The sequence below is a fragment of the Bemisia tabaci genome, chromosome 7 (genome assembly GCF_918797505.1).
Source record: "Bemisia tabaci chromosome 7, PGI_BMITA_v3".
Taxonomy (NCBI): Eukaryota; Metazoa; Arthropoda; class Insecta; order Hemiptera; family Aleyrodidae; genus Bemisia; species Bemisia tabaci.
In genome coordinates, this window is record NC_092799.1 from 24,850,140 (window position 1) to 24,866,000 (window position 15,861).

Here is a 15,861-nt window from a genome sequence, read left to right on the forward strand (position 1 = left end):
ATGCCTCAATCCCCCACTTTTTTAATTTTTTGTTCTGCTTTTCTGGAACAAAAAAAGTATATTCTAAACCGCAACGTGAAGAAAAGCAAACGAGAATTGTTTGGCCAAAGAATGAAAGATATGATAACACTCCAGTTTTTAGGTATATTGGCAAATTTAAGCTCAAAGCATAAGCAAAATTTCAGCGATTTGTAAAGTTGATTCTCATCAGGATTCTCTATAAATTTTTTTTTAGTATTCGACCACCCTTGAAGACTGCCAGCCTGACATTGGTTCGTCAGTATTTTTGCACGTGTTCGATATTAAGCCCAAATTTGAGCTGTCCATAGAGGAGAGTAAGCAGCGAAGGATGTATTATTTCTCCCTCCTGAAAAAAAAGAACACATTTGGCATTCTGACCAACAAGCCCATTCCTCAGGTACTTATGCACCAACTTCCCTTGTAATATTTTTTTGAATATTGTTGGATCAGTAATGCAATGAAATCTCTTTTGTAAAGTTTTTAGCAATCAATTTTCTTTTTTCAGAAGATGAAATACAAGAAAAACACTTTTTAAGGAATTATTAATCAGAATAGAGTATTTTTTAATATCACCTACCTTTTTTAAAAATGTGGTGAGATTTTTTTCCTAGTCGCTATGAACATGGAACTTTGAAAAATGCCCTTTTAGCCGATTTTATTCTCAATCACACAACCTTTCTCATTTTCGTGAAAAAAATATTTGATAGGAAATCCCTTTTATCCAACTCTCCCCTTAACTTTGTTCATTCCCCTTGTGTTTGAATAAAGATCATTATCTCATTCAATACATACCTTATGTGAAGTTGGAATTTACTTTACAAGATTTTTCAGGCTCCCTTCCCTCTCTACTTAAGTATTACGCCCCTTATTTTATTTAAATTCTGTGAATTTTTTTCATTTCCCGAACGTTTTCCTTTTAGAAATCTATCCTTATCTATCATTTTATCCTTGCACTGGTATGACACCTTGTGTCAAAATTTACACCATAATACTTTCCGTCAATCATGGTCTCTGAAAGAACCTTGTTTTTACTTTATAGATCTGTGATTTTCCATTGTTTATGAAATTTGGTGAATTGGAGGTCAAAATGCGAATGAATATTCCCATAGAAGCACTTAACAAATCCCAGTTGAAACGGCTTCATAAATTTCACTGCCTATTGTTTATGCAAGTGTTAGATGTTGTGAAATCTTTTATGGTGTCTAATGCTACCGAAAGGGCCTCCGTTAATAGTTCTTACATGGTTTGTCCTGTCTATCCAAGTAAGTATTATCCTTAGTTTTTATTGGATTTGGTTGAAGGCTGCAAATGAAAAACATAAGCACTCCAAGATGGTGGGGGAAAGGGCCATACATTTTCGTTCACTGCCATTTTATAGAAATTCTTCATTTTATTGCTGGAAAAAATATTAAGAGATTTCCTCTCATCAGCTATACTAGAAAAAATAGTTTCTGATCACTTCATTGGAGTACAATACACAATTTTTGAACTCCGAACGTCAACTCTAAATGCAGACAGAGATCTCTGCAAATATTATTAAGGGAGTCTGCAAGCAGATCGGTCATCTAAGAAGAAAATGAAGCTAACCATGAAAAAATATAGGGTTTTTCCTCTAAACCATCGCAATTACGTCATACTTTGTGATGACATACCAGTAGAGTTTTGATTAAAGGGCTGAATAATGTGTGCAACTATCATTTACTCAATTCTGCTGGTCAGTGATCGCAGCCTAGAAGTAGAATAAGGAGATTTGGAATCAGACTGTAGTTTATACTCAATTCCAATGTGCTGATGTTCCCTCTCCCCGACTATTACATATAGAGTATTCTCCTGTTCTGAGTAAGATAGTTGTAAGTGAATCACCTCTCATGCCGATTTTTCTAAGCATAAAAACTGCAGGATGCATTTCAGCATTACCTCAAAGATGTAAAATAAAGAATCTCAGAGAAGTGGGGATATCTGCTCAGTTTTTCTAGTGTATAAATGCCTTGCAAGTGAAGAGTCGGAAACATTTTTTTGGAGTAATGTCCTGTTTGCTCTGGACGGCAGCAAATTAAGAAACAGTGCTATTATAGACATCGAATCAGAGAAACATTTGGAAACGAACTTGCCACATCAGGATATTCAAATTTCATTCTTTACTAGATAGAAAGCTCTATCAAACACCATGGCAATAGTGTGAACCAAAATGAGTCAATTGAGCATGGTACACGATACACCCCAATTCCAACCGAAAATACTCGTTCAGATCAATGCCTTCATTAAAATGGGTCTGTTGCGCTAGTGATCAGATCATTGATCAAGCCTCAACAGCTCAAAATATTAGATTAGCAAAAATAAGTAAGAAATGTCTGAGAGTCAAGTATCTATGTTTGATATCAATAGACATATCCTCCTTCGAAAAACACATCAATTAACTTCATCCATCGCATACCATGGTTTCTTCATCTTCATTTTATCAGCAATCCAAGTGGAGCAGCCATTTCAATGGAGATGTTGCATGTGTGAGGAATTTGCGATTTGACTGTTGATTCTTTTGCAAAAGTTCGCAAGAAACACGATGGTGCCACTGGTTTTCTCTAAAATTAACTCCCAAGCTCAAAAAAAGCTCTCAAGTTGAGGCCAAAATGAAGGGGACATCCCACGCTATCCTGAGAGTCCACCTCTACGTCAAGACAAACTCTCCATGCAAAGATAGGGAACAAATACATTAGCAGGGTTGCTGTGTTTTCAGTTTTGGAGTCCCCAGATAAAGTGGCAGCCCTGTCAATGTATTTGCTCCCTATCTTTGCATGGAGAGTTTGTATTGATGTAGAGGTGGACTCTCAGGATAGCAAGGGATATCCCCTCCATTTTGGCCTCAACTTGAGAGCTTTTTTTGAGCTTGGGAGTTAATTTTAGAGAAAACCAGAGGCACCATCGTGTTTCTCGCGAACTTTTGCTTAAGAATCAACAGTCAAATCGCAAATTCCTCACATATGCAACATCTCCATTGCGAGCATCACTAATTAATGGAACCTGGAACCATTTATCCATTGGATTCATTAATCAATTATGCACAAAGTACATCACTGATTAATGAATCCAATGGATAAATGGCTCCAGGTTCCATTAGTTAGTGATGCTCAAGGTTGGAATGGCTGCTCCACTTTGATTGCTGATGAAATGAAGATAAAGAAACCATAAGACACATACCAGTATAATGGAAATGAACCTAATACAAATATTGATACTACGAGTATTGTATTGCTGGGTTTACTAAGAGCTGAGAGCCGTTGTCAGAGCAAAAGCAATTAAAAGGGAAAAATGAGTTGAAAATAATTACCCAATGAGTTTGCCTTGCACAAGAAACATACTCAACTGATCTCTTGCAGGCAAAATTGCACGAAAAATACGATGTTTTTCCTTTTGTGTTGCTTTCTCATCTCTGCTGACCTTTCGGAGCCAAAGAAGCTCTCAGTTCTTTGCAAATGTAACAGTATGTAGGTTGGCTGGTTGGTAAATATCATAAGTACATCGTGTGTAGTACCAAGATTTCTATTTTATTTAATTTTTTTCATTTGATTTTACAACTCAAATCAACCAACATTACCAACTAAGTTTGAAAACCTAGATATGTCCTACGTCAATTTTTGACTTGAAGCAAGGTATCTTTTGGGTGATGTCTCCCTTGAAATCTGGGTGTTCACATCAATTTCATGGTCTTTTCAGGGTGTCTACAAGTCCAGAAATAGTACTGATTTTCCAAGGGCGGTCCAGAAGTATTGAAAACGTGCGAATTCCGCAAGGAGGTCCGAAATTTTTTAATTTTTTTGTCATTTTTGACGCAATTTGAGCGGGAAATTCAAATTTTTGAAATTTGCCGAATTCTGTCCATTGTAAGTACTGGAAAAAGTACTGAATTTTTCTGTGGAGGAGGTATTGAATTTCTTGGGAATGTACTGAAAAAGTACCGTAAAATTACTAATTTTTGGCCACCCTGGTTTAGTAGACACCCTGTTTTTTATTGCTGATGCACAGGTTTCCACCACCAAAACGAGAGTCCTTAAACCGCTAAGTGGACAGATTGTATCTTATAGAATCCTTGAGACTTACCTTCATCCAAAAAAATGTGGCCATTACAGTTTTGGTCCTTTTGACCTGTAAACAATCAAAACTATTGTTGGTTCCAATGAATCTCCAAGGCCAAAAAATTCCTCAAGCGCGCATACTCACATACCCATTTAGTTTGGTTTTTTTAATCTCTAACTTGAATTGCCAATGTAATTTTCAGCGGGAATTTATAAGTTATTTTTCCTTCAATTATTTTTAAGCTGATGAAAACGATCCATCGTCGTACATCATTGATTGGGCAGCAGTTGACAGCTACCAGAAAAAATTCTCAGAGGTAAATGAAGTGAGTGACAGGATTCGCAAAGGAATGTCATTCAACTACGAGTCGCTAGAGGGTTCGCTTATTGTTCCATGGTATCGAGGCTACAACATCTCTAAACAGGTAAGCTTTAACCTTTCCGTTTTTTTCAACAGCCAGCATGAAAAACTTCAGTTAAATATGAATTCTAAAAGTTCATGTAATGAAAGCAAAGATGATGCATGTAATGTGGCTTCCTCCAAAAGAGAATGAGAAAAATACTACCTCTAATTGTTCCTTTGGGAAAGTTATTTCATGATGAGGAACTAAAATGCTACAGGTTGACTTGTTTCCCTTTTGAAGGAAAAAACTGCATCAACACCGAAAAGAAAATACCTACATCCCTTCCTAGAGTATGATGTGGTTTTTTCCTTTTTGCTAACCTCGAGGTTCCTTTTCTTTTAGTAGTTAATTGGTACCTCAAAGTTTTCATGTAAGATTGAAATGAAAAAGAAACTGTTGGAAACTCAAACTGTAGCCATTTAAGTGAAGAAATTTTTCAAAAATGTTAGGGAAATCCCTAAATTCCAAGGGTTTTACAAATTGAATTTTGCCAAATCTTCCAGATACCTTTGTTATTTTCTGCCTCAAAAGCTTTCACTGTGCAATTTGATGATGGAGCTATTCTATCTGTTCTTTTTTCTTTAATGTGTTCCAGTCTTACATAGTCACAAGAATAGCCAAAGAATTGAATCCGCTCTCACAATTCCCTTCGGTTGAGTACCAGACGTACTCGGATTATTTCAAAAACAAATATTCTAAAACAATTTATCACGACGACCAGTATTTAGTAGATGTGTATCCAGTCAACAGCAAACTTAATTGCATCGTCCCAAGGTCAGTATTTCCTCATTCAGCGATCGTTAAGCAACCCTATTATACACTCATCGAGATTTTTGAAAAAAGACCGTTGTGCAGTAGTGGAGGACTACTATTTACGACGATTTACGCTTTATCGACAGTGGAACTCCCACACCACCCATTTTTTTTGAAGGAGAATAAATCAAGATCATTCCGTGAAGTTTTTATAGAACTTCTTTTGCTAAGGAAAGAAAAATCACAGAAGTTTGAAAGATTGACGTTGAGTAGTTTTCCATTTCTAACTGAAAGTATGACGAGAAGTCTACAAAGTCCCAAACTAAGATACGTTGTTTTGGGAGTTTCATTGTCAATATATTATTTTAAAATAGGGACACATACAAAATTTGAAGTCACTGGAGGTATAACACTCTGGAAACAGGGAGTATTTACAAAAGACAGAGGCTGCAAACGACTTTTTAACCACTTGAGTGCTTCTAATCTCTCTGTAAATATAATTCATTTGCTTGATTAAATTCTTCCTCTAACCCAGTTCAATGATGTGATCATATCTGCAAAAGAGTGGGAGGAAAAACCTTCTATCTGCTGTAAGCCACCGTTGAAGGCATCTCAATTTTAATATTCCTTTGCGGAGGGCTCTTGAACCACCCCAATCCAAATCCAGTCTCCATACAACTAAATTCAACCTTTCTTCCAATTAATTGAAAGACTCTCTGAAAGAAGACCTAAGGGTTTGCTTAACTTTCTCCATTTCTTCCTTATTGAATTGTAACACAAGTCGAAAAAAGAAAAGTCTGCCAAGGAAAATATTTGTTATCCGTCTCTTCCATTGTTTGACGTATCAAAGTGTCCTTATATGTGAATTGTAACACAACTTACTACCTGGTCTTAATATCGACATCATGCTGCTTTTGGCTTTGGATGTGGTTTTAAATGCTTGTACTGTCAGTTTGTAATTTCCATCCTTGGTCCCCTACCAGTCTGCCTGGCACTACTACTGAAGTTTATTTTAAAGGTATGAAGACTAATTTTGGTGGAATTAAAAACACAAATCTTTAATGAATCTTCATCATTAGACAAGGTTATTCATGGTATTTATAATGTTTATCCCCTCAGATTAAGAACTAGTAAGCGAAAAATTGATACAGATCGTGAGCACATGGATGAGACTCTCGTACCTGAGCTCTGTGTTCAGATAAAATTTCCAACTGTGTATTGGATAAAGGCAATATTCCTTCCCAGTGCCCTGCATCGGCTAAACCGTCTTATGATATCGGAGGAGCTACGTCTGCGAATAGTTTCGGAAGCTCAAATGGGAGCAGAATTTTATCCACTAGGTTTGTATTTTTGTCATTATTTACTGTTGGTAGGTTGGATATTCTCAGTGAAACAACAAAAGATTGCAGAATTAAAAGTTGTCTTATCGCTTATTACAATTTTGAATTATGGTTATTGCATCAAATTCTGGTTTTTTTTTTTTCTTTTTTTTCTTTTTGCTTTTTTAAGTATGTTTATCACAATTTTGCAGAAAAATGTCTAGTCATAGGTAATGGTAAAAAAAGATTTTGTCAGGGAAATATTGGAACACTGCAATCAAGATGTGCCTTTTTGCTGTTACATTGTTGATATGATTCCTACATATTTTTGTCTTGAATATGTTGATCTCCGAAGATTTCTGTGCATCTATTTTTCCTTTCTTAAGATCCATTAAAAATGGGCAAAATTTTGTATGAAATAAACTTTAGCCATTCTTGCTAGGAGGGAACAATTTGACAAAAGCATTTTTTGATGGCAATGCCTCAGGAATTTTTTTTTTTTTTTTTTTTTTTTTTTTTTTTTTTTTTTTGCTGAGACTAGGAAAGAAGGTAGTATGGAATTTTAACTTTAAAACAATGTAAAAGTTAGAGAATTCTAGCATGTTTATAGTCTGATATTTTTCTTTTTAAACCAAAGGTAGAGTTGGGGCAACATAGCATTATCACTGAGCAGTTTCATCAATAGAAAAATAAAATGTAATTATAATATGATGTTCGTTTAAATATTTCGAGTGAGGAAGAATAAAATTTCACTAATTTTGCTCCTCTGGAAGCATTTCAATTAATATCTTTCTCTAATGAAGCGCCATTTCACATATAACCTTAAGTGTTTCTCTTTTCTCAGACAAAATTGCTCCCTTAACTGTGGATATAATTAGTGTGGAAAACCTCCCCCTTGTAGAAGCTCCTACTTCACCCGTGAGCACAGTTACTAATTCATTTGAGCGGTCAGTCATGGAGTGGAAAACGGCCAAACGATCGAATGAGTTTCCATGGCTCGACCATGAAATCCCAGCTGATATTGACCGCAATTTGAAAAAAATCTCCATAGTCGATCTGAAAAACTATGATAATTTTTTTGCAAACTCCCCTTCAATTGTCAAGTCTAGGCTCCCAGTTGAAAGTTACCAAAACTCCAAGGTAAGATAACTATTTTCTCATGAACATACGTTTTAAACCGTCAAATCAAGATTGTGTAATTCAGCACTTTATTCACTACATTTTTTAGTGCATTTGGGTAACAGAGATAAACGAATTGTTTAAAGAAAAGAACTTGATAAGTTTTAGACAAGATCTGGATTCTTAACACTTTCTTTTTAAAGCTGTTGTCCCATTTTACTCACAAGACCCTCTTAAAAAAAATCCCTTGAGTCAATTTTTTTTAAACTTGATATGAGAGAGATCATTTCAATGATTCTTGATGATGAGATCTTCATCAAAGATTATACTATTTTAAAAAAAGGCCTCTGAGTGTATGTTTTCGATCTTTATCAACTGATTTATTTCTTTATTTCACATTTTACTGTATTCCCGTACGAATACCTTATCAAAGACTAAGTAGTACCATACTTTAATAGTTTAATCACTACTGGAACTCCTTTTATTCTAGAGGTACATCAGTGCTGATATGCAGTCTTAATTGTCGTTTTTTTAAAAATTTTCATGAACCTGACGACAAACGTACGATGTAGAGTTAGGAGTCCAGAAACTTAATACTTATTGAACATTTATTGGCTCTCTTCAGGGTTTTCTCTTTTCCTATCATCTTTGAAGCAGCCAAATCAATAACGGATACAATTTTAATTTTTTCAAAGAATGTAATGAAGGTTTTTTTTTTACAGGTGACTTGCGGTTTAAGCACTTGGAGACCCTCCTCAGTCACTCCTTTTCGCTTATCGATTCTTGAAACTTCTTCTTGTAAGCTTGGACCCCAACAGTGCGAGATCTTTCAGGTAAGGGAATGGATTATTTGGAGGCCTGAATAATTTTTTGAGAGGTCTAAAAAAAAGTTGAATATATTTCTAAAGTTGTATCTATTTCTTGTTTCCCAAAAATCATGAACCATAAATGCTCTGGCATCCATCAGACTAAAAAATGATGGTACTGGCATCTGGTGAACCAGAAGTTGTTCATCTTCTATTTGCAAGACACACATCACCCTTTCCCGGCAACAAGACTCATTGAAGACCCTTTCAGTGGTGAAGACCGATGCAGGTAAACATCGTTTACATAAAGGAGTCAGCTTATCTACACAAACAAACGAAAATAACCTTCTTCTCTTATGTTTCAGTGCATTACATCATTGCAAGCTCACGACATTCAAAATTACGAGTACTTGGAAACACTTGGAGATTCTTATTTAAAATTTGCTGTCTCATTATCCTTGTTTTTATACTGCGGAGGAATTGATGAGGGCAAATTGACTCGTCTGAAAGGAAAGCTTTTAGGAAACCGCAATCTGTTTTATTGTGCCAATGTTTTGGAGCTTGCTTCCTTGTTAGAGGTGAATATTATTCCTGTGACGTATCTATTGAATTTAGCATCAATAATGTATTCATTTTCTGTTAAATTGCTCTATTTTCAATCTGATTTTAATGTGCTTACTTAGTATTTGATGATAGATAATTTTATGTAGCACTGAAATTGGTAATAATAGTATTTTTCATATGATATATTTAATAGAGATGAGAATTTTCAAACCTCCATCTATTTTTGATCAAACTTGATAAAAGTTGTATCGTAAGTTTTTTCCTACACTCACCAATAGAACTATTTGAGGGCATTCATTGTTCAGTGGTGATGTTTCGGTGCCAATCAGAGATTGACTTTTGCCTTAACCTACGGTGAGCAAGTCATGATATACACCCAGCTGAGTTTGTATTTTACTCGAATTTTATATCTCCCCTTTACTCGCTCTTTTTCAGGTTTATTCTTTTTCGCCAAATGATGACTGGTTACCTCCAAGATTTGGTGTGGAAAATACTGTCAGAGAAGTCATGCGTGAGGCAGAGCTCCCACCTGAAGGTTTGTTCCAAATCAATTTCACTGAAGAGGAAAAAATAACTGGTAAGCTTAAATTCTGTTTGCAATAAACAATCACAAGAAATTAACTGATTCTTTAAATAGAGAATTTATTGACAGAAATCTTAATCTGAATGTATAATGAGTCAGCTTCAGAAATGTAGTACTAAAACTTACTATTTCCGTCAATTTTTGTAATAGCCTACAGGAAAAGGGGCTCTAGTCCACAAGAACAAGGTGGAGAAATGGTGCTGGGTCCACACCATTTCGCGGGGAAACAAAGCCAAGAAATACCAAAAATTAAAATTAGAGTCAAAAATAAATTTTTAGAACTCTAATGCGCACCAGTATGAAACTGAGGGGGGAGAGAGTGTTCAGCTCAGGCAGTTTGCAATGGAATGATAAGTTGGAGTCACGCCGAGAGATCTTTACCGGTTTGGGCCTTATTAGACCTCATCAGAAGATCACACTCAGCAGTGAACCCAACTTAACATGCCGCTCTCCCCCCCCCCCCCTCAGTTTCTTACTGGTGCGCATTAGAGTTCTAAAAATTTATTTTTGACTCTAATTTTAATTTTTGGTATTTCTTGGCTTTGTTTCCCCGCGAAATGGTGTGGACCCAGCACCATTTCTCCACCTTGTTACATACAGTTTCGGGCCACTTTTAGTGTTTAATTTTTTAATTTGTCCACAAGAACTCAATTTTGAGTTGTTGATACTAGAGCACAGAGGAGTATTCTATGAACATTTTTGGGCAAAAAAATTCAAAAATGTCGAATCATTCCAGAGTCAGGGCGGTTTGATCTATGTAGCTCCAAAAATGTATTTTTAAGATTAGCTTTTCTTAAATTCATGCCTGTCATGTTCAGGACTTAAAATTGCCAAACTATAATGCTTTCTGTTTCAATATGAAAATCTGATGTTTCAACTCAACTTGTTAATAATTATTTCGTTAAAAATTTTGCCATCATGGTCTGAGATCCCTCTATACATTTATGTAATCTCTATCCCAACACTTTGCTGTGAGCATATATTTCAAGTTTATAACTCTCTTCTTCTTTGCAGGTGTGATATCCGAGGAAAAAGATGTTGAAGTAGAAGAGAAATTGTTTGAACTTGCCTCTGCAGCTGCAAACGAAGAAGAACCTCGAGGACGCTCTCCTTGTTCAATTTTGTACTTGAATCGCCAAGAAGTGCAGGATAAGAATGTTGCTGACTGTGTCGAAGCCTTGTTGGGAGTTTATGTAAAGGTAATCATGATCTCCAAAATGCTAGTATGAGATAACTGATAATTATCATAACAACCCAATTTAATTTTTCAGAATTTTGCATCCTCTTCTTATCAATTAAGGCGCTGGATGCAAAAAGCTCCCTTCTCAGTTGCAGTGTTACAGAGTCTCCTCTAATATTTCATTCATTGTAAGAAAAGTGAGTGCATCCATTTCACTAAAAATTCTACTGAATATTCCTCATGATTCTACAATTTTCTATGGAAAGAATTCTGGAAAAATCACCCAGAAGAGGCTTCTCCAAGGGATTAATTAGCAATAGAGTTTCTGAAACACCGCAATCGAGAAGTGCCCTTTTTGCATTCAGTGCCTCAATTGTTCATCTAGACTAGACTCCATTGTATTCACAGCAAGGGCTATCCTGCCACCCAACAAACCACAAACTGGACATTGACTTGGAAAACCCTTTTGGTTAAGATTTCTCAATTCTCTCCGTCACAGACTTGTTCTTTTATTATTCCAGAAATGCGGTATTCAAGCAGCTTTTCGAATGCTCTTATATTTCGGGATTTTGCCTGACTCAATCATACGCCAAGACCTTGTTTTTGACGATACTTTTGTCCCAGACGTAAGCATGAATCCAGCAGCTGATACCCCACAGCAAGTGGAGTTCCTTTTACAAGAATCCTGTTACGAAGTGTTAGAAAGGCAAATTGGATACACGTTTAAGGACAAGAGATATATTCTACAAGCTTTGTCTCACACTTCCTTTACACAAAATGTGATCACTGAATGTTATCAACGCCTGGAATTTCTAGGGGATGCAATTCTCGGTATGTACCTCTAAAACATTTCATTTTACTAATTTTAAGGGAAGGAAATTCTTTGCTCAGTCTTTTCAAGTGTTAGATAAGTTATTGAAGGCTAAGTCATGGCCGAATTTACGTATTTTCTGCCCTTAGACCGTCAAGATTTTGCCCGTGCCTACAATTTGCCGCGGGAGGAGGGCGAGTCAAAAATCATCGAATTTCAAAATTGTATTGGGGAGAAAGTTGCATCTTAGTATCAAACTAATATGTGCCAATGATCATGATTGACAAAAAACAAGTTCAGGTGCTGCTTTTACAATTAGTGCAAAAAAGCACATTAGTTAATCTTTTTGCGCGCGTGGCAGTGCTGTATCTTTGTTTTCCTCTTGGTAATTTTTTTCGCCTCCCCTCAAAATGTGCGCCACAGGACGCGGCCTAGGTGGCCTATGCCTAAATCCGACTTTGGACTATGGACTAAGGTTTAAATTGAAAGTCAGGAAATAGTCAGGGAATTCAGAGATTTTGGAGTTGGGGAAATTCAGGGTATTGGGAAGAGAATAAATGAAGGAAAACTCTGCTGAAGATGCAGCAAAAGAGTTTTATTGAGGAAACAAATTTTATTTGTAATCAGGTTGGTCGAAAGTTTCAAAACAATATATCAAATTAATAATGGTTAGTACCAGAAACGAGTCATTTTTGACTCTCTTTATTTTTAAGACCTTCAATTTTGGAAACTTCTGTGCAATCCACCCAAGCTGATCTTTTTTGATCACTTCTCAAAAACTCGGGCTCCTTTAGAAGCTGAATTTGTTTAAAATATGTATCTTTTAACCAGTTTGCTTTATCCCCTTTTCTGTTGAATCTATAAAATGAAGAAATTGGTGCTTACAATGATCCTTGTTAATAGATAATTTAACCAACAGCAGTTTTTCCTCTCTATCATTTGCTTTTTTACCCAGTTTACCCACCTTTTAAGAAAAACAGGAATTAATTTTTGTTTGATTGTTTTTTCGTTTTACTTACACAAAAATTCATGGTATCTTTTTGTATGAAATTCCATTTTCACTCACATATTTCTCCTTCTGTTTTTTTCAGACTTTCTTATCACGTGCTATATCTTCGAAAAAGGTCAACACCTAACTCCAGGGCAAGTGACTGATGTCCGATCAGCCTGTGTGAATAATGTCACCTTTGCATGTTTAGCTGTGCGGTATAGCATGCACAAATCTCTCCTATGCAGATCTGTGACTCTGCTCAAGGAAATTGACAAGTTTGCAAAATATCAGGAAGGTAAAAACCACAGAATTGGAGAAGAGGTAAGTTTTTTAAAACATTTATAGATGAAATGGTTTCTTTGTAATTATTTTTTGCTTTGCACAGCTGATCTGTTTCAAACGAATCAGATCGCAAGTTGATTCATTTTTTGTCTAATGTCCGTGATTGTCCTCTTGTGAATCATTCAAATTCTAAAAGCCGGATACAATGCTTCAAGAAATATTTTAAAAAAACACCTTGGTAGTCAACATGTTAAAAAAATGAATTAAATGATTGTAAATAGAACAGGATTTGAAGACATAATCTCTCCACTGTGTACAGTGTTTCTCTAAAAATTCTTGGTTATAGCCCAAACGTTGGTATCTTCCTCCTTTGTATTGTAGGTGGATCGAGCTGTCCGTTAGTTGGCAGTAAGTTGTAAGTAAGCTGTCTGATAGGCTGTTTCAGCTGAAACTAAGATTATGTTCACACAATTTGCTGATGAATACAACCAGCAAAATTAGGACTCACAGTAATAATGTTGACAGCAAATGCCTGAAAGTAATAATGTTGATAATTGAGCCTTTTAAGCTGGAATAATCACTAGTAGCTGAAAACATGGGCTAGAATAAATCTCTTGTGAAGTTTTCATTATTAGGCATGCTGCCGAGTTTGGGCTGCAGGAAAACTTCAAAACCACTATTTTTAACAAATTAGTCGTATTCCTAAAGCAACTCTCTGCACAGTATTAAAAAATATTTCAATTTTTACTCTAAAATCGTTGAGTCAAAAAAATATTTTTATGGGTGTTAATTCCACTCAACACCAGATCTCAAGATAAAATTAATGATTAACTGTTTTAAAAAAACACAATGGACCACCAGATAAGATACTAATTTAAGCATTCTGATACATCATTCTTGCATTGAAAATTACTGAAATCAACTCCTCAGTAAGATATTAACGTTTTTATTTTTCATTTGCCATGAGAAATTTGAGTCACAAGAAACGCAATACGCTACATAAGTCCAATCGCGTATCACAACGATTTTGGCAGGCTTCTCGATCGAGCACTGCTCATTTCTCATCCTGTGTTGTTCAAACTGTAAGCAACTTGTTGTAGCTGAGCCAAAGTGTCAAGATTGAGGTTGCCAGATTTTCATATCACAAAGACTATCATGGTAACGTTTCGTGTGCAATTTGACTCACGTAAACCATTGAATTTTCATGAGCAGGAAGATTGAATTCATGCGTCAAGAAACATTAAATATATTGATCTGGAATTAATTTCAGTAATTTTCGTTCTAATTGTGTTCTACATGAAATTTTGGTTAAGGGACATGTATCAGAATGCGTAACTTTGAATGCTTAATGTCTAGTGGTCAATTGATGTTTTGTAGCTGTCAAATGTCATATAGTACAAAGGGGTGGCCCTTTGATGTTGATGAAGTGCATGATCATATTCATGAGCCACACCAAAATAAGGCAAAGAATTTTTATACGTTGTACCATTGCTCCACAGAATTTAACGCCAGTTGAGTTTGTTCGCGGAGGAAAAATGGAAATTTTGAAACTAATAATACCGTTGCTAAAAAGTCATGAGGTTTGATGAAAGTGTATTTTAATAATGCATGCTCCTCTCTGCAGGTTTTAATTTTATTAGCTGAGGATGATCTAAAAATCGCTGAGGCCATTGATGTCCCAAAGGCTCTCGGAGATATTTTCGAATCTATTGCCGGAGCAATTTACCTTGATAGTGGCAAAGATTTGAAAACTGTCTGGAGGGTGTATTACAACTTGATGCACAGAGAATTAGGTAAGTGTCAAACTCTGATCTTATTTTTTATGTGAAGCCTCTCTTCCCATTTTTCTCTTTAATTATGATTGATATTATGATGGAATTGGAAATTTCAAAGCTCTTAGAGGTTGGTTAGATTATTAGGTCCTTATCAAGGTGAAACTTTCAAAGCTGTTGCTTTTGATTGAATCGCACACACTAAAACAACCATCATCAGAAAAATCTCAATGATGGAAAATAGCCAAAAAAACTTAGCATGACAGAAAAATAATCACTCCCCCCTACCAAAAAAACCAAAGAAATTTGTTAAAAACCAGTTTTAACTGTTTTGTTCAATGAGTACAGAAAGGAGCCTCAAGAATGCCATCGTATTTAAAATAAATATGGTCAGGGCCTTAAATTGTTTATGGTTGTTTCAGCATGGTACAGTTTAATCAAGTCATCGTTTCAACTCATGGTTGATTTCTCCCCCTGCCTTCAAACCACCATGTCTAAATGCTAATTAGTCGGTATCTTGTGGTGTAGTGGTTGTAGCGCTTGCTCTCTATAATCGGGAAGTCCTGAGTTCAATTCCCCGCCAGATGACCCGAGTTTGATGGTCTCAAACAACGGTTACCCTGGGTTGGCTTAATTAAAGACGGAGGGGGGAACGGGCTCTAGGAACGGTAAAACGCAGGATTATCCCTCCGGGTATATTTGAAGCGAAAAAAAAAAAAAATCTATAATAAGGGAAAGAAAGAGTGGGAGAAGGTCGATTATAAGTTGCCTTGTCAAAGTAAACTTACTCTTTATCGCTTACTACTTTTATTTATGAAACACAACAAAATGGCTCCAACAATCTCTGGAGATTGTTAAGTGTTGGGTGGAAATGTTGGGCAATCACATGTAACCGGGTGTTATGTAATTGAGTAATTCAAACGGAGTTGAATGATACTGTTCATATGGCATTCTGTTTCCATCTGGGACTTATTGACAGAAAAAAAGCTTCTTTAAAAGTGTATGGAATGAAGATTCTGCGTCAGTTCTTCGAGTATGTTTTGTCGGAGGGGGAAAAGATACCAATTACCTCAGATTTTTTACCAATAATTTTGAGCCTTAAATTACAATTTAGTTGAAAGTTGGGACTATTATGTTGGTTTTTTCCTCACCACCAAGCTACTTAGCGAATTTGAATAAGTAACTG

The 15,861-nt window shown here is 35.8% G+C and overlaps 1 protein-coding gene across 4 annotated transcripts in view; it reads left to right on the forward strand.

Annotated features, from left to right (window-relative positions):
• Dcr-2 (Endoribonuclease Dcr-2) overlaps positions 1–15,861 on the forward strand; it is a 47,783-nt gene that overhangs the window by 22,322 nt on the left and 9,600 nt on the right. For 3 of the 4 annotated variants that reach the window (XM_019044283.2, XM_019044284.2, XM_019044285.2), the window contains exons 14-26: positions 236–418; positions 1,061–1,283; positions 4,335–4,516; positions 5,091–5,269; positions 6,368–6,588; positions 7,412–7,707; positions 8,409–8,519; positions 8,858–9,070; positions 9,492–9,633; positions 10,654–10,838; positions 11,341–11,650; positions 12,722–12,942; positions 14,528–14,696. In XM_019044283.2, coding sequence (XP_018899828.2) covers positions 236–418; positions 1,061–1,283; positions 4,335–4,516; positions 5,091–5,269; positions 6,368–6,588; positions 7,412–7,707; positions 8,409–8,519; positions 8,858–9,070; positions 9,492–9,633; positions 10,654–10,838; positions 11,341–11,650; positions 12,722–12,942; positions 14,528–14,696 — 2,635 coding nt within the window. The remainder of the gene's footprint in view (positions 1–235; positions 419–1,060; positions 1,284–4,334; positions 4,517–5,090; positions 5,270–6,367; positions 6,589–7,411; positions 7,708–8,408; positions 8,520–8,857; positions 9,071–9,491; positions 9,634–10,653; positions 10,839–11,340; positions 11,651–12,721; positions 12,943–14,527; positions 14,697–15,861) is intronic. The other variant, XM_072302713.1, reaches the window with a different exon arrangement.